This window comes from Schistocerca cancellata, chromosome 5 (genome assembly GCF_023864275.1).
Source record: "Schistocerca cancellata isolate TAMUIC-IGC-003103 chromosome 5, iqSchCanc2.1, whole genome shotgun sequence".
In the NCBI taxonomy this organism is placed as follows: Eukaryota; Metazoa; Arthropoda; class Insecta; order Orthoptera; family Acrididae; genus Schistocerca; species Schistocerca cancellata.
Window position 1 is genome coordinate 225,795,568 of NC_064630.1, and position 22,251 is coordinate 225,817,818.

General features: G+C 40.7%; 1 protein-coding gene across 2 annotated transcripts in view; it reads left to right on the top strand.

Moving 5' to 3' along the window:
* Window positions 1–22,251, top strand: part of LOC126187817 (uncharacterized) — a 256,419-nt gene that overhangs the window by 147,759 nt on the left and 86,409 nt on the right. For both annotated transcript variants that reach the window (XM_049929105.1, XM_049929104.1), the window contains exons 15-16: window positions 3,578–3,682; window positions 11,287–11,391. In XM_049929105.1, the coding sequence (XP_049785062.1) occupies window positions 3,578–3,682; window positions 11,287–11,391 (210 nt within the window). The remainder of the gene's footprint in view (window positions 1–3,577; window positions 3,683–11,286; window positions 11,392–22,251) is intronic.

Consider the following 22,251-nt stretch of genomic DNA (forward strand, 5'->3'; position numbering starts at 1 on the left):
CTGAAACTGAAGAAACTGCAAAAAGGTGGGAATTTAAGGAGATGGGACCTGGATAAACTGAAAGAACCAGAGGTTGTAGAGTGTTTCAGGGAGAGCATTAGGGAACAATTGACAGGAATGGGGGAAAAAAATACAGTAGAAGAAGAATGGGTAGCTCTGAGGAATGAAGTGGTGAAGGCAGCAGACGATCAAGTAGGTAAAAAGACGCGGGCTAATAGAAATCCTTGGGTAACAGAAGAAATATTGAATTTAATTGATGAAAGGAGAAAATATAAAAATGCAGTAAATGAAGCAGGCAAAAAGGAATACAAACGTCTCAAAAATGAAATCGACAGAAAGTGCAAAATGGCTAAGCAGGGATGGCTAGAGGACAAATGTAAGGATGTAGAGGCTTGTCTCACTAGGGGTAAGATAGATACTGCCTACAGGAAAATTAAAGAGACCTTTGGAGAGAAGAGAACCACTTGTATGAATATCATGAGCTCAGATGGCAATCCAGTTCTAAGCAAAGAAGGGAAAGCGGAAAGGTGGAAGGAGTATATAGAGGGTTTATACAAGGGCGATGTACTTGAGGACAATATTATGGAAATGGAAGAGGATGTAGATGAAGATGAAATGGGAGATACGATACTGCGTGAAGAGTTTGACAGAGCACTGAAAGACCTGAGTCGAAACAAGGCCCCGGGAGTAGACAACATTCCATTAGAACTACTGATGGCCTCAGGAGAGCCAGTCATGACAAAACTCTACCATCTGGTGAGCACGATGTATGAGACAGGCGAAATACCCTCAGACTTTAAGAAGAATATAATAATTCCAATCCCAAAGAAAGCAGGTGTTGACAGATGTGAAAATTACCGAACTATCAGTTTAATAAGTCACAGCTGCAAAATACTAACGCGAATTCTTTACCGACGAATGGAAAAACTGGTAGAAGCCGACCTCGGGGAAGATCAGTTTGGATTCCGTAGAAATGTTGGAACACGTGAGGCAATACTGACCTTACGACTTATCTTAGAAGAAAGATTAAGAAAAGGCAAACCTACGTTTCTAGCATTTGTAGACTTAGAGAAAGCTTTTGACAATGTTGACTGGAATACTCTCTTTCAAATTCTGAAGGTGGCAGGGGTAAAATACAGGGAGCGAAAGGCTATTTACAATTTGTACAGAAACCAGATGGCAGTTATAAGAGTCGAGGGGCATGAAAGGGAAGCAGTGGTTGGGAAAGGAGTGAGACAGGGTTGTAGCCTCTCCCCGATGTTATTCAATCTGTATATTGAGCAAGCAGTAAAGGAAACAAAAGAAAAATTCGGAGTAGGTATTAAAATTCATGGAGAAGAAGTAAAAACTTTGAGGTTCGCCGATGACATTGTAATTCTGTCAGAGACAGCAAAGGACTTGGAAGAGCAGTTGAACGGAATGGACAGTGTCTTGAAAGGAGGATATAAGATGAACATCAATAAAAGCAAAACGAGGATAATGGAATGTAGTCAAATTAAGTCAGGTGATGCTGAGGGAATTAGATTAGGAAATGATACACTTCAAGTAGTAAAGGAGTTTTGCTATTTAGGGAGTAAAATAACCGATGATGGTCGAAGTAGAGAGGATATAAAATGTAGACTGGCAATGGCAAGGAAAGCGTTTCTCAAGAAGAGAAATTTGTTAACATCGAATATAGATTTAGGTGTCAGGAAGTCGTTTCTGAAAGTATTTGTATGGAGTGTAGCCATGTATGGAAGTGAGACATGGACGATAACTAGTTTGGACAAGAAGAGAATAGAAGCTTTCGAAATGTGGTGCTACAGAAGAATGCTGAAGATAAGGTGGGTAGATCACGTAACTAATGAGGAGGTATTGAATAGGATTGGGGAGAAGAGAAGTTTGTGGCACAACTTGACTAGAAGAAGGGATCGGTTGGTAGGACATGTTCTGAGGCATCGAGGGATCACAAATTTAGCATTGGAGGGCAGCGTGGAGGGTAAAAATCGTAGAGGGAGACCAAGAGATCAATACACTAAGCAGATTCAGAAGGATGTAGGTTGCAGTAGGTACTGGGAGATGAAGAAGCTTGCACAGGATAGAGTAGCATGGAGAGCTGCATCAAACCAGTCTCAGGACTGAAGACCACAACAACAACAACAGGTGTAGTTACTCTGTCTGGCCTGGCCGCCAGAATGTTGTTTGTTGAGTATCTTCTAACTTGGACCCCGTTCTGTTTTCCAAGATTATAATTGCAATCCCGGTGATGAGACTGTCCCTGGTGCGTATTTCCACGGCCTCTCGGATGGTGCTGTCCCAATATTTTGAAGTTTATACTAAAATCCTGGCACGTTCATGTTCCATTGAATGACTTTCAGACAAACAGTGCTTGTTAGGATATGTTAGTCTACTTGGCCACTGATGTTCTCAGCATCGATCTTCTACACTCGTGCTTCATGGCTGGCCACATTCACCGAAGTAGTTCACCTTCACAGCTGTGCTGAAGCATGCCTCCAGGCACAGACTACATAGAGAACAGCTCTTGTGAGGAGAGGATGTAAGTTAGCCATGCACCCCCCAGGAGATCAGTCAGTGCATTAGGGTACCTCATGAAGCCCACATGTCTGATGGCTGTATTTCTGTGTCCGTTGGTCACTATGAACTGGCGATATACCTGTGGACTGTTCAATCAACAAATATGCTGGAAGAAACTGAAGATTCAATCATTTTTAGTTTTTCAACTATTGCTGGCCTCCAGACACAAAAATGGGAGTCATCTGTTTGACATACAAACATCTTATTTCATTCTACACTCCATGAAAAATTTTCAAAAAGGTTGAAAGACGATTTCTTTATCAGACTGTTCTTACATTTGACTGCTGCTATACCTTATACCATTGTTCCAGATACATCACAGACATAAAGTTAAAATGTGTTTAAACTTGTGAACATCACATATGTAAGTTAAATTACTATTTGTAAAGTGTTTTGTTTAAGTTTAATAAATAAGGTGTATAGTTCTGTAGAGGGAGACCAAGAGATGAATACTATTTGTAAAGTGTTTTGTTTAATAAATAAGGTGTATAGTTCTGTAGAGGGAGACCAAGAGATGAATACACTAAGCAGATTGAGAAAGATGTAGGGTGCAGTAGTTACTTGGAAATGAAGAAGCTTGCACAGGATAGAGTAGTATGGATAGCTGCATCAAACCAGTCTCTGGACTGAAGACGACGACAACAACAACAGTTCTGTTCATTGTATATCAGTACCCACACTATTTATTCAGTTAAGAGAGAAATTCTTTTTCTTAAAAGTATGAAATACTGAAAATAATTTTTTTCTGATAAAATCTGATTTTTAAAAATTAGATGCAGTATTGACCTCCTGAGAAGTAGTCATGTTGCTTTGCGAACATACTTTCACTTTCATGCCTTTTGACTTACAGGTGTGTCTTGCACATAACTTCTCAGAGTAGTCCAGGGGGGACAAGTCAGAGTGTCAGCCTGATGCAACTTTGGCATATTTTTACCACATGATATTCATCATATGATTATAAAATCTCCACTGCCAAAATTTACTAACAAATTTTATTTTCCAGGTTGTTGCGGGAATTTTGTACCACCTTACTGTAGAAACTGGTGAAACGACTTGCCTGAAAGGAGCTGATGACAATGCTGATGAGTGTGACTTGAAAGAAGACTCAGTAAGTTTTGACTTCTTTAACTTAAATTTCATTTATTTCTTGGGTTGTGTAGAGGCTTTGAAACTGCAAATTTGGGAAAATTGAAATCTGCCCAGAAGGATTTAATTATTATTTCAGTGTTCCTGGCTGCAAAGACAAATGCAGGTGCACATCAGGCTTGAACTCTTCTGGGAATCATCGAAATGCCACAAGTAATGAGAGTAATGGACAAGGAGCACTACATTAGTTTGTTTGAATAAGTTAGAATTTGGATCTGAGGTGTGCTAGGTAATCCATACAGTTGCAATGACCTTTGTGTCCAGATGGCTTAGTGGCAGAGCATCTGCATAGTAAATGAGAGACCCATGTTCGAATCCTAGTCCTGCACAAATTTTCAACTTTCCCCATTAGTTTCGGTCAATGCCAGGTTGCAGCCAATGTCTGTAATTTATTTGTATCTACACACATCTGTCAACCACATTTTTGGGTTAAAGACTGCTAAATGGCACAGCACATTTTTAAAAAATACCTTTTTCCTGATGACCATGAAAAAGAATGAATATTTTTTTTTTAAATTAAGAGAAGATTGTTGAATTCTGAACCTAATTTTATAAGATAAATACAGTAAAAATTTTAAACTTGTAATTTGTATGTTGACCTTGAAATGTAGCAGAGTGCTCCGATATCACCCAAGTAAATGCATGCTTACTTCCTATTCTGCAATTTGCTTTTAGACAACTATTATCTTGTAAACACCAGAATTATAGTATAGGCTGTGTTTCCCAAATTCTTATTATTTGGACAGTAACTTAAGTTCTGATGACCAATTTTTATTTTACGAAAAATCTTGGTATTTATAACAGTAATGGAAATGCTTGGATGGTGCAATACCTACATTAAGGGAAAGGCAACCATTTACCTGTAGTGGATCGATGCATGGAACACAGTAACACAAAACAGAAAACAGCATCCACACTAGCTTCTGAGCAATAGCTCTTTTTTTTCCAGCGATAGTACACACATTCGTACACACTACCACACAGACACCCAAATGCATTCTCCCATGGCCATGGTAACACTTTGGAAGGTTCCTAGACATCCAGATGAAAAATAAACTGTGAAGGCATCAGCATATGGATAAGTTAATCAGAAAGCTCAGTGTGGCTGCTTTGCGCCTAAAAATCTCTCTCGCTGTGTTGACTTGATGATGGTATTGCTAACATACTTTGCGTACTTTCACTCAATATGATCCCATGGTTCAACCTAATGCGGCAATGCAACCAAGATGAAAAATTATTTATTTTATAGAAATGTGTGGTAAGAATGTTGTGTGAAGTTTATAGCTGAACATCTTACAGAAGACTCTTCAGCCCCTCAGTGGCTGAGCATTCATTTGCTGAGTACGTGCTTGGCGATCCTGGGGTTGCTGAGCTGGGGATTGGTAAGCACCATTGGCCCCCTGTCACCGTTAGCTCTGGGCATGCTTTAGCGACCACCATGTGGCATGGCCATGGAACGTTGTCACAGGGAACGAAGATCTTGGCTTGACCGACCAAATTGCGAGGATGTTGAAAACCTCTATAAAAAAAAAATCTTAATTTTAAGGTATGTTGCATGCCAATTAGATGCACAGTTGTTGAGGTGGAACAGTCGTTAGCAGACAATCTCTGCAGAACCTGCTGCACCTCAGTTGTATAAGGCTTACTTAAACATGCAGGGCTAGGTGGATTTTTATTTCACTAGCTGCTCATGGGGCCAGGGTGGATCCTTCGAAGTTTTCTCTTCCTCCTCCCAATGTAAGGGGTGGGCCACTGGTCAAACAAAAAGGCTTGTGTAGCCAGTTCTCATATGTGTTTTCTATCATCAAGCGGGAAGGGGGTAGTTTTCAAAAGGTTTTGCTCTTCTGTATCCAAAAAACCTTAGAGGGAACCTTTGACTCTTTTAAAATCAGTCAAGCACTTGCAGAATGGAACATTGTTAGTGGAAACTCCTCATTCCCAGCAAGCAGTTAGCGTCCAAAATCTAGATGTCATGGAGAGTATGCAATAAAGACAGAACTGCATGGCACCTTAACTACAATGAAGGTTTTGTGACTTCTAGGGACCTCATTGACATTCCCAGAGAAGAATTGAAAAATGAGTGGGCCCAAGAAGACACTGTTGATGTACAAAATATAATAAAAAGGGTGGATTTAGTGAAATCATACTCTTTTATAATTATGTTCAACACCATGAAACTTCCAGAGCATGTCAAAGCAGGTTCCCTTTGTCTCAGCCTATGGCCTTATTTCCGAAACCCAATGTGCTGTTTTAAGTGGCAGTGCTTTGGGCACACTACTGTCAGATGTAAAGAAGCCACTTGTGGCAAATGTGAGAAGGCCGCTCATGAAGGAGTTGGTTATTCATCTCCTGTAAAGTGCATCACCTGCTCTGGGGATCACACTGTCTGGAGTAGGGACTGTAGTGTCTTTCTTGAAGAAAGGAAGATGCAGGAAATAAAAACAACTAAACATATCTTGTATGGAAAGGCCAAAAAACTCTATAAGGCCATGCAGCCCCCGACGTTCGCTATCTCCTTTGCGTCTGTTCTTATACAGCCAGTCCTTAAAACTGATGCTGTTACACAAATGGAGACCGTGAGTGTTAGCACTAGTACCTGCATTTGCCAGTGCACTTGTTCTGTTGCAGTTACTTCGAAGCCCATACATTCATCCTGGACTTTAGAAAAGGCTGTGGTTGCAGCTGTTGTGGAGCTCCCTGTCCCTCCAAAGGTTCAGTTTGGTCCACTGTCCAGTGCTGCTACTACTATCATGGCCGCAGTTGTGCCCCCAAAGCCCAGTCAGGGCAAACAATCCAAGACAAAGTGTCAACCACTAACAGAACTGGAAAGTCAACTGCTCGACAATGTCAAACTCGTCCTCTGACATACCTCATGATTCTTCATCAGAGCTAACGAACCTTGATGTCGGACTGGGGCAGTCATCTCGCCCCAAAGCTGAGCAGTCTCAAACAGTAGGTTCCCCTGTAAGGTGGAAAGACAGGGTGAAAGTGCATACCCCATGATAAATGGCTCCAATCCTCCAATAGAATATAACTGGGTTCAGGACATGTGGAGGAACTGAAACTTGTAGCACATGAACATCCTTTGTGCATCTGTTTGCAAGAAACACATTTCAAAGCATCTGATATCCCTTTTCCTACAGGGCTATACAGTCTTATCATAAGGATGATCTGACTGGGGAAGGGCCAAGTGAGGGGTTGCCGTGTTTGTAAAAAATGCACACCTGTCCTCTGCTCTCCCCCCACTCCTCTGCTCTACCCCTGGCTACTGACCTGCAAGCAGTTGCAGTTGAAATTGACGTGTGTCTGAGGATCACAGTTTACTTGCTGTATTTACCTCCATGTGATGCAGTAGACTCTGAGGCTCTCACAGACCCATTTCTCCTCTTGGGAGGCTTCTTTCTCCTCTTGGAAGGCTTTAATACTCATCACATCTTGTGGAGCCCAATCTCTGCTTGCCCTCGACATCAGGTTTTGGAGGGCCTCACGATATCCCAAGAGCTGTGCATCCTAAACACTGGTACTCCCACGTCCGCAGCTCGTGGTCTAATGGCTAGCGTTGCTGCCTCTGGATCACGGGGTCTCGGGTTTGATTCCCGGCTGGGTTGGGGATTTTCTCTGCGTGGGGACTGGGTGTTTGTGTTGTCCTCATCATTTTATCATTGTCATCATCTTCATCAGCATCATGAATCGTGACAGTGGCTTGATTTGACTGTGTAAAAATTGGGACGTTTTACGGGTGCTGATGACCACACTGTTGAGCGCCCATCAACCAGACTTTGTCACTGGCACTCCCACTCATTTCTGTGCTGCTACAGGGTCATATTCAGCCACCAACCTTTCTCTCCACTCTCCAGCCCTTGCAGATCGGTCAGCAGGGCTAACTGGATGCTGTTGAGTCATCTGGCTGTGTTCGAACACTACGACAGCATCCAGGAATGGGTGGACCACATCAGGCTGCTCACTTATCTATCCAAAAGTCTATAGGTCATCATAGGAGATGAGCTGTACCTTGTTGGATTGACGAGTGTCATTCAGTGATCCAGTATAGGCATGCAGCTCTTCGATGGTTAAATGCTGCCCACCTGCAGGCAACCTCCCAGCCTTTCAAGTCCCGAGAGCCAAGGCTCAACGCCTAATTATGGAGAGCAAGAAAAAGTCAGGGCAAGAGTTCCTGGACTCTGTCAACAATTCCACTTGTACGAAAGTATGGTAAGCCATCCAGAGGATTTCCTGTAAACACAGTCATTTATCACTAGCAGAAGTCCTGAAACAGGGGTGTCTTCAAACAATGCCCAGAGACATCGCTCAGATGCTGGCAGAGCATTTTGTAAAAACTACTGCCCATTCCAGCCAAGATCTGATGTTTTGCCACTACTGTGCAACTGTGGAGAGGGGCAAGGTAGACTTTGAATCCAACACTTCTGAGTCCTGCAACTTCCCTTTCTCCATGTGGGCACTGGAATCAGCTCTGTATGAGACGCGTGACACTGCTGCACACAGTTACGACCAAATCAGGTACTGCATGCGTCAGCGTTTGCCACCAGTGTCAAAAGAAACCCTCCTCAAAATTTTTAATCTTATGTGGCAGACAGCAACTTCTCCAACTTGTAGAAGGAGACAATTCTGATACCTCTCCTCAAACCAGGAAAGGACTGTACGTGTCCCAGTAGTTACAAAGGTATTGCCTCAATGAGCTGTGTAGGAAAGATCCTGGAGCAAATGGTTAACCATCATCTGATCTGGTTGTTAGAGACCAGGCAACTCCTTAGCCACTCTCAATGTGGATTCCAGAGATTTCGGTCCACTGTCGACAACCTGACCCTACCAGAGGTGGCTATTCATTATGGTTTCCTACAAACACGTCACTGTACCAGCATATTCTTCAATATCAGTAAGACATACGATACTACTTGGAGACAAAGCATTCTCGCATAACTTCATCAATGGGGTTTCATGCCACCTCCCCATCTCCATATGGTCTTTCCTGTCTCAGCGGTGTTTGACGAGCCAAAGTTGCTGACATGCTGTCCGATGGTTTTGAGGAGGAGAATGGTGTCCCTCAGTGCAGTGTTTTAAGTGTTACCCACTTTGCTGTAGTCATAAACAGTGTCACATCTACAGTGCTCCTTATTTGTGGACGATTTTGCTGTTTTCTGCTCCTCCTCCAGTGTTGCAACAGTGAGCTGTCAGTTGCAACTTACATTGCAGAGGTTAGAGGAGTGGACTGAAATGGCGGGTTTTCAGTTTTCTGCAGATAATTTTGTGTATATTCATTTCAGTTGTTCTTGTTGTATTTTTAATGTACCTGGCTTGCATGTGAGGGACACCATCCTACATTTTAAAGACTCAGTGAGATTTCTGGTCCTCATTTTTGACTCCAAATTGTCGTGGGTGCTGCAAGCGAGAGACTCGAAAGTCAGAACCCTCATAGCACTGAATATCATAAAGTGCCTTAGCCACATGTCTTGGGGAATAGACACGTCAGCTCCAGGTTTATAGGACTTTCATGGGTTTGTGACTTGCACTGTGTATAGATTTGTGAGGCCTTCTTATTTGAAGATTACTGATGCTGTCCACTATGAGGGGCTCAGTTGGCCACGGGAGCTTCTAGAATCACCCCCATACTCAGTCTCTGTGCTGAGGTTGGGGAACCACCTCTCACCATCTGGTGGCAGCTCCTCATGGTGTGTCAGGCATGTAAGCTTCCTGCAGCTCCCGCTTCGTCCACATACCGTACTGTTGTACGTCCGCCTCTGGAACATCTTTTCTCCAACTGTCCACGAGCCACAAAGCCACTTGGGATCCACGGGCAGCATGTGCTGGAGTCACTCAGTGTGGAGCAAGTACAACCTGAAATCTATGGTTTTAACCATCTGCCACCCTGTTTACTGCAGAGACCCAGAGTAATTTTTGATTTTGTGCAGTCTAGGAGAGAATGCACTGCTGCTTCTGTTTGGAATGTGATATTTTCTGACATTTTCTCTGAGCACCACAACTATGTAGCTGTCTTTATGGATGGATCCAAACAGGGGTCCTCAGTTGATTGCCTTGTTGTTTTCCAGATCGCGTCCTCAAGGTCCAACTGCCTGGAGACTTTACTGTCTTCGATGCAGGATTATATTCAATCGTAGAGGCACTGGAGCAAAGTAGTCCATAATACCCAGGATGCCCTCCTGCAGCTGCAACAACTGGGAAAGAAGGTGTCTTTCTGCTGGATACCAGGGCACATGGGTATTTCAGGGACTGAAAGGGTGGCTCTAGCAGCCAAGGAGACATGTCATAATCCTCAGTTACTTCAGTATGCCATTACCCTGCATACTATAGCCTCGCTGTTGAGATCCTGAGTCTTGCGTCGGTGGAAGAATGAGTGGCTGTAAGTGACAAACATTAAGCTTTGTCTAGTAAAGCCCACAGCATGGCTGTGGCATACCATCTCCTTCCAGCCACATCGATGGGACAAGGTCCTCCTTACTCATCTCCGCATAGGCCACAGCTCTGTGATGCGTGGCTTCATGCTCTGGCGAGAGGACCCTCCAATGTATGGTGCATGTTGCATACAGATTACTGTGTGCCACATTTTATTGGACTGTGTTTTATTTTGTGACCAGTGGGTTGTGGTGGATTTACCAACAGATCTGCCATCTGTCTTAAGTAACATTCAAACGAATGTCGTTCGAGTTTTAAAATTTTGTGAATTGTCCAATATATTCCCCAGGATTTTAGGGAGATGGTTTTAATGTGTTAACAGGATGAGTGGCTTACCCATGTTTTTTGCAAGTGGTCATCCAGTTTCATTTCCCTGTGCCTTTCTTTTAGCTTCTTTATTGTTTTACTTTTGTTTTAATATCATCTATAGCTACTTTTACTATTTCTCTGTTGTTTTAGGGCATGTGAGTTAGAGTGGGGTGCTGATAACCGTGCCGTTGAGTGCACACACACACACACACACACGTCTCTTCAGAGATCTTTGGATTGTTACATTTACGTGCAGTGCAAATGCATTTTCAGCCTAATGGCATTTGTGGTTTATAAGAAGGATGGATGAACGAATAAATCACTAACACAACACTAGACCCAAAAATAATTTACATTTAGACTATGCATTCATGACTATGGTTCAGAAAGGGATTTTTTATTCTAGTGCGGTAGACTATAGCTATCTGGTAGACATTAGTCAGGAAATTGGAACTGCCCAGATATTCAAAAACAAAATAAAGAAACCTTATTAGCCCCTTGTATGATATAATAGAATATTTGGAGTCATTTATGTAAAGCCTGCGTAACTCCAACTTTCATAATTAACAGATTTCTACTTTTCCGAATATACAAACAAGTGATTGCAGTTTCTGAAAACAGTAAGGTTACATAAATGATAAAAACAGCAATTGAGTGATGTAAGAAGAAGAACAGAGATGTTTCCTCCTAATTAACAGTGTGAGATGAACACTAGTCTGCCTGCAGTGTTCCACCTGCTAATTATAAACTTAGCTCATTCACCATTTTATATGTGGAATATGATACATTTGATGATTGTGGAAATTTGAGGCTTCTCTCTTGGTTCAGGTGAACCACATCTGCAAAGTGAAAGTGCTAGTCCAGGCATGGGCAAACCATTGCGAGCTGACCTCCTCCCAGTGTTCATCAAAACCGCAGGCTCGCAGGAAGAGAGTGAGTACAGTCAGATTTTTTTATACTATATCATTTATTAAAAAGCTAAATTATCAACATAGCAATATTGTGCAGTGTCGAACTGCTGACATAAACGCAAAAAGAAGCAAGATATGTATTTGCATTTTCTGCCATAAAACATTGTGTTGCTAACCATATTTTATCTTTCTTTTCTATTCTTGTCACACAGTAAGAAAGTTGCAGGTGATGTGTTACTTACTGTTTTCTGATTGCAGTGGTGCCCTGTACACAACATGCTCAGAAATTCCTGTTATAAATTTCTAGGACTTGTAGAGGGGTACTAGGAACCCATGTCCGGAAATGTCATCTAGAGGTGCTACTGAGTGATAAATATCAATTTGAGGTATGGGTCCCTGTATCGGAAATGAATGAGTCAAAAGTTATAAGTGGAAACCATTCTCATACCTCTGACAGTGGAATACATGCACCAGTACTGTTGTTGCTAAGATTACGGCAGGAAACTTTCAGAGGTAGTAGTGTGGATTGAAACAAGAAAAAAATTTCTAATAGACATGGTATTTAAAATGCATACCTTAAGAGCTGTGAGCACTTGTACAGTGTTGCACACTAGCAAAGAAGAACAGATGCTCATAAACTCCTCAGGTATGTATTTTAGAGCCATGTTTGCAAGACATTTTTTCTTGTTTTGGTCCATAATACCACGTCTGAAATTTCCATACCCTACATTCTTAGCAACAACAGTACCAGTACATGTATTCCACTATCAGAGGTATCAGAATGGTTTTCAGTTGTATTTTTCGGCTCATTTGTTTACGAACCAGGGACCCTTCTCTCACATTGATACCTGCATCCATCTCCACATCTTGATAGCTTGTATCACCATCACAGAATCACCCTGTATATACAAACATTTACAGGTGCCGATGCCTGTAACTTTGACGCTCTGTACATCATTGGATGATGTTTCCAGACAAGAGTTACTATTCAAAATATTATGTACTCACTTTCCACTGCAATTCCTATAATTTTGTAACAGGAATTTCCGAACACCTTGTATGATGGTAATGTGAAATCCTATGACAAATTGATGTACACAATAGAAAAGGTTTTGACAAGTAACATATTGTTTTGGCTTTCAGCTTTATTAAGCAATAGTACTTACAAGGAAACATCACCAACTTGATCTCATATTTTAAGGAGGAAAAAGTATACTTGTGAATTATCAGCCCCAGCTGTCAATTCTGTCTGGAAATTTGGGCCATAGTTCTGATAGTATGCAGTTATGACCTTCTGAAAGAGCAGTTTGTAAACTTTTGTGTGCACTGGCTGTTTGTCACTCACTCTGCCCCGCTGCAGCCACCTTGTCCCAAGCATGAAGTACTGTACAGCGAAGTGATGACTAGGGCGCTCCAATTTGCAGGATGTTGAAGGTGGGGGAAGGGAAGTAGGCACATCTGTCCAACATGCTTTGAAATTTCACTTGAGAACACATTATTCTAACAAGGGAACCTCCCCATCGCACCCCCCTCAGATTTAGTTATAAGTTGGCACAGTGGATAGGCCTTGAAAAACTGAACACATATCGATCAAAAAAACAGGAAGAAGTTGTGTCGAACTATGAAAAAATAAGCAAAATATAGAAACTGAGTAGTCCATGCGAAAGATAGGCAATATCAAGGACAGTGTAAGCTCAGGAGCACCGTGGTTCCGTGGTTAACGTGAGCAGCTGCGGAACGAGAGGTCCGTGGTTCAAGACTTCCCTTGACTGAAAAGTTTAATTTTTTATTTTCAGTTTATGTGACAAATTCTTATGTTTTCATCACTTTTGGGGAGTGATTATCACATGCACAAGAAAATCTAAATCGGGCAAGGTAGGAGAATTTTTTTACCCATTCCCCAAGTGTACAATTTAGGTGGGTCAACAACATATTCCTGTCATGTGACGCACATGCCGCCACCAGTGTTGTATAGAAAATATCAGATATGTTTTCCTTTGGAAGAATTGGTTGATCTATGACCTTGCAATCAAATGTTTTCGGTTCCCATTGGAGAGGCACGTCCTTTCGTCTACTAATCACACGGTTTTGCGGTGCGGTCGCAAAACACAGACACTAAACTTATTACAGTGAACAGAGACATCAATGAACAAACGTACAGATCATAACTTTGCGAAAATAAAGAACATAAACTTTTCACTCGAGGAAGACTTGAACCAAGGACCTCCCGTTCCGCAGCTGCTCATGCTAGCCACAGGACCACGGCGCTCCTGCGCTCACATTATTCTCGAGTTGTGTATCTTGCACATGGACTACTCAGTTTGTATATTTTGCTTATTTTTTCATAGTTCCACACAACTTCTTCCTGTTTTCTCGATTGATTAGTGTTCAGTTTTTCAAGGCCTACCCAGTCTGCCAACTTATAACTAAATCTGAGGGGGGGGTGTGATGGGGAGGTTCCCTTGTAAGCAAAAAATAGTAAGTAATATGAGCATGTAATATGTCAAGCTCATGAAAGTATGTGTTCAACATTTTTTTAAAAATATTCTCATACTGATATTTTGCAGCTGCATGTACGTCGCAAAATCAAAATGAATAAAGCTAATCAACTGAAGAATTATTGTAAATGAAGTTAATGATTTTCAGTTTATAATTTAACCACACCAGTCACATTGAAGAATGGTGCGTCTCCTGCAAATGTACTTCACTGTAGTGCCAGCTTTAAAATCCAAAGAAAATAATGCACAGTAGTAGCATTAATAATTGAATAATGCTATGCTACTTCTTAAATAACATATTCATTTATTTAATTCATTTACACGGTATTTGTGAATCACAATAGGAAAGTGTTTAAAGCAAAGAGATCTCTGGAACCGCCTGTAGGTTAGAAATCATACACTCGGACACAGTGAACAAAGCCTGTTACCAATCTCAAAACAGTATGTCTTAAACCTCTCACTCACTCTTCTGTACAGTCCTTCACACTCGGGCATTAAGTGGCTGCCGCACAGCATAGTGACTGAGAACTATTGTGTGCCCATGTTTAAAAGTTTTATGTTCAGGAGGTTGTACTGCCTCCTATTGTAATTACCACCTGAATTTGTTTGTGGGTTTGATTGCTGAGGCTGACATGGCGCATGTACTTTTTCCTCCTCAAAATATGAGGTCAAGTTGGTGATTTCCCTTGTTAGTGGAACAGTAGTACTTTTATTTGTCCTTGGATCATATTATACAACAATATTAACACCTAAAGATTACACATATCCAAACAAAAAATACATCAATAAAGAAAATTTGACAATTAAATTAAACTGTTGTACAAAGAGAAGCTCATCATAAAGAAGCAGTTAGTCATACAGGCAAAAATAAAATATATAAAAACAACAAGACATGTAAGCTATAAAATAAGAAACACTAATCACTATTATTAGCTAGCATTTCTGCAAGTGGTTACCGTGATTGTGACATTTAGGTGAGTTTACTTGAGGTTAAAAGGTCCTTCTTTATTATTGCCTATCTTCTCTGTTACATTCTGCATGTTTTTGGAGCCAAATTACGTTTTATAGCAGTCTACATCTCCTTCAGCTCACACCTGCTCCAGTCCTTCACCTTACTTCTGCCTTTGTATGAGTGCAAGGGAAGGAAAACACAATGTGGGAAATTGAAGCAAATATAAGCTGAAAATCACAAACTAGTCCAGCTCCAAAATACATCAAACATGACTGAAACGATAAATAACAGGGACCAGAGATTTGTTGTTTGTCTTAAAAAAAGCACTAATATTCAAATGCCTAAGTATGAATACACAATATCAAAACATGAGCACTTTTCTTAAACACTATCTTAACGTAACTCTTCAATTCTCATTGCACATTTATTTTTCTATTTCCTTCAGGAGGTTGTTGATTCCTGCAGGTACCTGAAACACAAATAAAACGAAAGAAATGGTAGGAACATAATACATGTAATAAGTAATTACTTACAAGTGGTTACGGGGTTAACTTCCTCTGTTTTTATTTCTTATTTTGGAGGATTTAATGTCTGGCTTCTAGATATTCTTTATTTCTGTAAGGACACAATGAACCTAGATAACAGTTTAATTAATTTCATTTTTAAATAGTAATCTGTGTGTTGTATGTCATTTTGGGAACTTGTTCTAGGAAATCCATCCGGTATTATAGAGCTCTTGCCAGTAAAATGAATCCAATTTCTGAGTATGTGTTAATCATTTTGTAAATGTCGTGTCACTATTGTGTGTCTTCCTGTACAACAAACCCTCAAAGTTAACACTGAAATGCATAATTATTTTTAAGACAGATCATAAGAGTAAATATTATTTAGTTTTATGAATACATTTTTACCATATTGTTTTCACAACCAAGTGCAACGCTTCATGATTTCGACCAGAAATTTGAGAACTAAGTTGGCAATAGTTAACTCAATAAGGGTACATTTATTACATTTATTTCATTTATTACCAATAATGTTTTAAAAGAAATTGTTGGAATGCAGTTGCATTGTGGTTGTGGTAATTGTGTGCCCATAATCATAATTTCAATGTCATTGTCAAATTTGATGCATGCAGTAGTGAAAAAGTAACATAACTGTCGTAAAGGAAATGTTAATGTGTGTTTTATAGTCATATTTTGTTACTATTCGAGATAAATGAATTTATCCTTACTTGTTTGTACAACCGTTTTGTGACTAATATCCAAAAGACTGTAATCATTTTTGTTTGTGTGTACAGTGTGTTTCAAATACAATACAAGCATTATACTACTTGCCTTTGCACAGAAACCAGTATTCCCATAGGCAGACTGGGAGTGCTCTACATTGTGGCAGCTGACATAGCTTTTTTTGAGCCTACATTTACATCTACATTTATACTCCGCAAGCCACCCAACGGTGTGTGGCGGAGGGCACTTTATGTGCCACTGTCATTACCTCCCTTTCCTGTTCCAGTCGCGTTCGTGGGAAGAATGACTGCCAGAAAGCCTCTGTGCGTGCTTGAATCTCTCTAATTTTACATCCGTGATCGCCTCTGGAGGTATAAGTAGGGGGAAGTAATATATTCGATACCTCATCCAGAAACGCACCCTCTCGAAACCTGGACAGCAAGCTACACCACGATGCAGAGCGCCTCTCTTGCAGAGTCTGCCACTTGAGTTTGCTAAACATCTCCGTAACGCTATTACGCTTACCAAATAACCCTGTGACAAAACGCACCGCTCTTCTTTGGATCTTCTCTATCTCCTCTGTCAACCCGACCTGGTATGGATCCCACACTGATGAGCAATACTCAAGTATAGGTCGAATGAGTGTTTTGTAAGCCACCTCCTTTGATGATGGACTACATTTTCTAAGGACTCTCCCAATGAATCTCAACCTGGCACCCGCCTTACCAAAATTAATTTTATATGATCATTCCACTTCAAATCATTCTGTATGCATACTCCCAGATATTTTACAGAAGTAACTGCTACCAGTGTTTGTTCCGCTATCATATAATCATACAATAAAGGATCCTTCTTCTATGTATTCGCAATACATTACATTTGTCTATGTTAAGGGTCAGTTGCCACTCCCTGCACCAAGTGCTTATCCGCTGTAGATCTTCCTACATTTCGCTGCAATTTTCTAATGCTGCAACTTCTCTGTATACTACAGCATCATCTGCGAAAAACCGCATGGAACTTCTGACACTATCTACTAGGTCATTTATATATATATTGTGACAAGCAATGGTCCCATAACACTCCCCTGTGGCATGCCAGAGGTTACTTTAATGTCTGTAGACATCTCTCCATTGAGAACAACATGCTGTGGCCTGTTTGCTGAAAACTCTTCAATCCAGCCACACAGCTGGTCTGATATTCCGTAGGCTCTTACTCTGTTTATCAGGCGACAGTGTGGAACTGTATCGAACACCTTCCGGAAGTCAAGGAAAATGGCATCTACCTGGGAGCCTGTAACTAATATTTTGTGGGTCTCATGAACAAATAAAGCGAGTTGGGTCTCACACGATCGCTGTTTCCGGAATCCATGTTGATTCCTACAGAGTAGATTCTGGGTTTCCAGAAATGACATGATACCCGAGCAAAAAACATGTTCTAAAATTCTACAACAGATGATGTCAGAGATATAGGCCTATAGTTTCGCGCATCTGCTCGACGACCCTTCTTGAAAACTGGAACTACCTGTGCTCTTTTCCAATCATTTGGAACATTCCGTTCCTCTAGAGACGTGTGGTACACGGCTGTTAGAAGGGGGGCAAGTTCTTTCGCATACTCTTTGTAGAATCGAATTGGTATCCCGTCAGGTCCAGTGGACTTTCATCTGTCGAGTGATTTCGGTTGCTTTTCTATTCCTTGGATACTTATTTTGATGTCAGCCATTTTTTCGTTCGTGCGAGGATTTAGAGAAGGAACTGCAGTGCGGTCTTCCTCTGTGAAACAGCTTTGGAAAAAGGTGTCTAGTCATCAGTCTTCTGACCAGTTTGATGTGACCTGCCACCAATTCCTCTCCTGTGTCAACCTCTTCATCTCAGAGTAGCACTTGTAACCTACGTCCTCAATTACTTGCTGAATGTATACCAGTCTCTGTCTTTCTCTACAGTTTTTGCCCTCTACAGCTCCCTCTAGTACCATGGAATTCGTTCACTGATGTCTTAAGAGATCTCCTATCATCCTGTCCCTTCTCATTGTCAGTGTTTTCCATATAATCCTTTGCTCAATTTATCAGTTCACCTAATTCTCAACATTCGTCTGTAGCCCAACACCTCAGATGCTTCAGTTCTGTTCTGTTCAGATTTTGCCACCGTCCATGTTTCACTAACATACAATCCTGTGCTCCAAATGTACAGTCTCAGAAATTTCTCACTCAAATTAAGGCCTATGTTTGATACTGATAGACTTATCTGAGCCAGTGCTTGTGTGCTTTTGATATCCTCCTTGCTCTGTCCGTCATTGGTTGTTTTGCTGCCTAGGTAGCAGAATTCCTTAACTTCATCTACTTTGTGACCATCAATCCTGATGTTAAGTTTCTCGCTGTTCTCATTTCTGCTACTTTTCATTACTTTCGCCTTTACTCTCAATCTGTATTCTGTACTCATTAGACTGATCATTCCATTCAGCAGATCTTGTAATTCATCATCATTTTCATTCAGGATAACAATGTCATCAGTGAACCATATCATTGATGTCCTTTCACCTTGAATTTTAATTCCACTCCGGTACCTTTCGATTATTTCCATCGCTGCTTCTTCAATGTACAGATCGAACAGTAGGGGCAAAAGTTTACATTACTGTCGTACATCCTTTTTAATCCGAGTTCATTCTTGGTCAGACATTCTTATTATTCCCTCTTGGCTCTTTTACATATTGTATATTACACCTTTCGCCATTTTAACAGACAGTAAATTAGAGGAGTAAAGAACAGACTTGGAAAGAAGTTCAAGAAAACCAGTGTGCCATTTAGCTCTACAAACTGATATGTTGGCAGAATCTGGTCATAGAGATGTGCCCAGACTCAAACTGGAGCATTACAAAGTAATGGTAGTGCACCGACTAGCCAATTTGGATACTGGTGAATGATGCCAGTGCAACAACTCACTGTTGCAGCCTGTGCATGATGAAGAGGTTGATCCAAAGATGATAAAAAGAATTAAAGAAAAAAGTCCTTGAAAATCAATCAATTATATCAAAGCCTCTGCATGATGTGAAAACAGAAATGTGCTGTACAGTTAGTGCAACTCGCTTAATTGAAACGGCCTTAGAAGCTTTTGAAATGTGGTGTTACAGAAGAATGCTAAAGATTAGATGGGTAGATTGTGTAACTAATGAGGAGGTACTGAATAGAATTGGGGAGAAGATGAATTTGTGGCACAACTTGAAAGAAGAAGGGATCGTTGGTAGGACACTTTCTGAGGCATCACCAATGTAGTATAGGAGGGAAGTGTGGAGGGTACAAATTCTAGAGGGAGACCAAGAGATGTATACACTAAGCAGATTCAGAAGAATGTAGTTTGCAGTAGTTATTCAGAGATGAAGAGGCTTGCACAGGATAGAGTAGCGTGGGGAGCTGCATCAAACCAGTCTCTGGACTGAAGACCACAAGAGCACAGTTGCTGCTCACCATATAGTGGAAATGCTGAGTTGCAGAGAGGCACAACAAAAAGACTGTCACAAAATAAGCTTTCGGCCAACAAGGCTTTTGTCAAAAATAGACGAGACATATATATATACACTCGCGCATCATGTTTGTGAGAGTTGCATATATGTATGCATGTGTCTCATCTATTTTTGACGAAAGCCTTGTTGGCTGAAAGCTTATTTTGTGACAGTCTTTTTGTTGTGCCTATCTCCGACTCAGCATCTCCACTATATGGTGAGTAGCAACTATCCTTTTCATAATATTGTTACATTCCATCCTGGATTTTCCATTCTTTGCTTATATCTTCATCCTTACATAAATGGATGAGTTACATACAAATATATATTCATATCATATCTCAAAATTCAGTCATCATTAGAACACTCTGGTAGCACATTTTTTACCCCATCCTGAATGAGATTTACATGCTACCTCCAATCCTTAATCATTACATTTTTCAGATGAAGAGTCAACTGATTCAAGTAGCGAGTAAACATTTCATCATTTATTTGTGTCTGTTGATATGTTCTGCTTGTCAAGTAGATATTTTTCTAATTAATTTTTTATTCAGAATAAAAATTTTATTACCAGTGCATTAACAATAAATGCTCTTGACAACATCTTTGCGCTTACTAAATAGTCTATATTGGCCGTTAATCAGTCATGTCGGGAAAACCTGAGATATCCTCACATTGGTTCAAATGTATGTTTGTCCCTCTCTTTATTATGAAACTATAATACAGGGCTTCACAACATACATGCTCGTGGAGCAAGCTGTGAGCAGCAAGGCGCGAGCACGCTACTCCCACTACCAGACCAGAGCGGAGAGTGGGGAGAGTCACGTGGGGCACACAACAGCTGCCGCCAGTCAATGTAAATCCGCGGCCACTTGCAGGGATATCACTCACGAATTATTACTGTGACAAATGAAACAAATAAAGGAGAATGTACACATGCCACATAATTTTATTAGCTTAGTGTATGCCTCTACATTCGTATTAATTTGTGAACTGTTACGCAATAAAAGGTGTCACTGAAGTGTGGGATTCTCTGTTATCTTGTACTTTTTGCCCTTTACAATTGCGTCTATGTTCGGAGTAATTGTTCTTGTGAATCGTAGGCACAGTGTGCAGTTTAAATTTCGATCAGACAATGCGTTTCTCAGGCGCGTCTTGTTACATTTCATTGCAGAGAACAGTTATTCACAAACATACATGGAACCGAACATTGATATTATTGTAGCCGCCAGTTTGTGCAAATGAGGAAATCTATCCTGAGGGAAGTGTCTGTAGAATTCCAAAATGTTTTTCTTGTTCTGAAATTTGTCTCTGTATTCTCTGTCACACTGCAGGTCAATAATTCTAGTTGCAGCTCAGGATGAATCTCTTCAATATTCGCTGAATATGGAGAGGAGAACAGATCAGAATCACTGTCTAGTGCTGTCAGATCTTGAAAGCGTTTATCAAATTCTTCCTTAAGGGCAACTAAACTATGTGAATAACGTTCACAGTCTTTGTGAACATCTTGCATGGATGATAATTTAGGAAAATGAGCTAGGAAAATGAGCTAGATTTCCTGTTTCCAGCTGACTCACCCAAAGTGTCAATTTCATTTTAAAATTCGATCTATGAAATGAGTAATTAGCAGATCTTTACCTTGTAGTGAAATGTTCAAAGCATTCAGATGTCTGGTTAAATCAGCTAAGAACGCGAGATCACATTTCCATGAAGGCTCTTTCAATTCAGGAACACACATGTTATTTATTTCCATGAACATATTTATCTCATCTAATAGGCAAAAATTCAATTTAATAATTCGCCACGACTAAGCCAGCGGACCTTGCTGTAATAAGGCAGGCTACCATACTGGCTTTCTACATCCTCAAGAAAGCTTTTAAATTGTCTGTGTTGTAGCCCATGCTTCCTTATATAATTGGTTGTACAAACAATAACACTCATCACATTTTTTAGAGTGATACTCTTTGCACATAAGTTTTCCTGGTTGATCACACAGTGAACGCCCCTTATTTCATTCGGCACGGTCAGTTTTTGCATTTACTCCTTCAACAGCGCAACGAAACCTAACTTTTTCCCTGTCATCGCTGGTGCACCGTCTGTAGACACTGAAACTAAAGAATTCCACGACAATCCTATATTTTCAACACTTTCTTCAACACTACTTAAAATATCACCTCCGGTTGTAGTGTTCTTCATGGCTACTACATCGAGGAGCTCCTTCCTCACCTGAAGATCTCTATTAACACCTCTAATAAATATGGAAAGCTGCGCTGTTCCAGTGATATAAACACTTTCGTCCAAGAGCTAGAGAATACGCCATAAAATGTTTATAGATATTTTCAAGCTGGCTCTGGTCGTCGTCTGCCATGTCCTGTATGCGACACATAATGGTCATGTCAGATAATGGCACAATCCGAAACTGTTCAACTTGAGATGGACACAAATGTTTCGCTGCAACTACCAAACATCTTTTATTAAATTGCCATCAGTGAAGGGGCGCAGGGATTTTGCTAAAAACAAAGCAATTTTGTAGCTCACTCTGAGAGCTGCCTCAGTTGATTTTTCTTCGTCATCCAGATCTTCTTCGGATAGCTTCCTTTTAAGTTAAATAACATCCTGTGCACGATCTGGTCCATCACATTTTCCACTTCCGTAGTCTTTCGCGTGGTACGACATATAATGTCGCTGCAAATTAAATTTCCTTAAAGAATTAA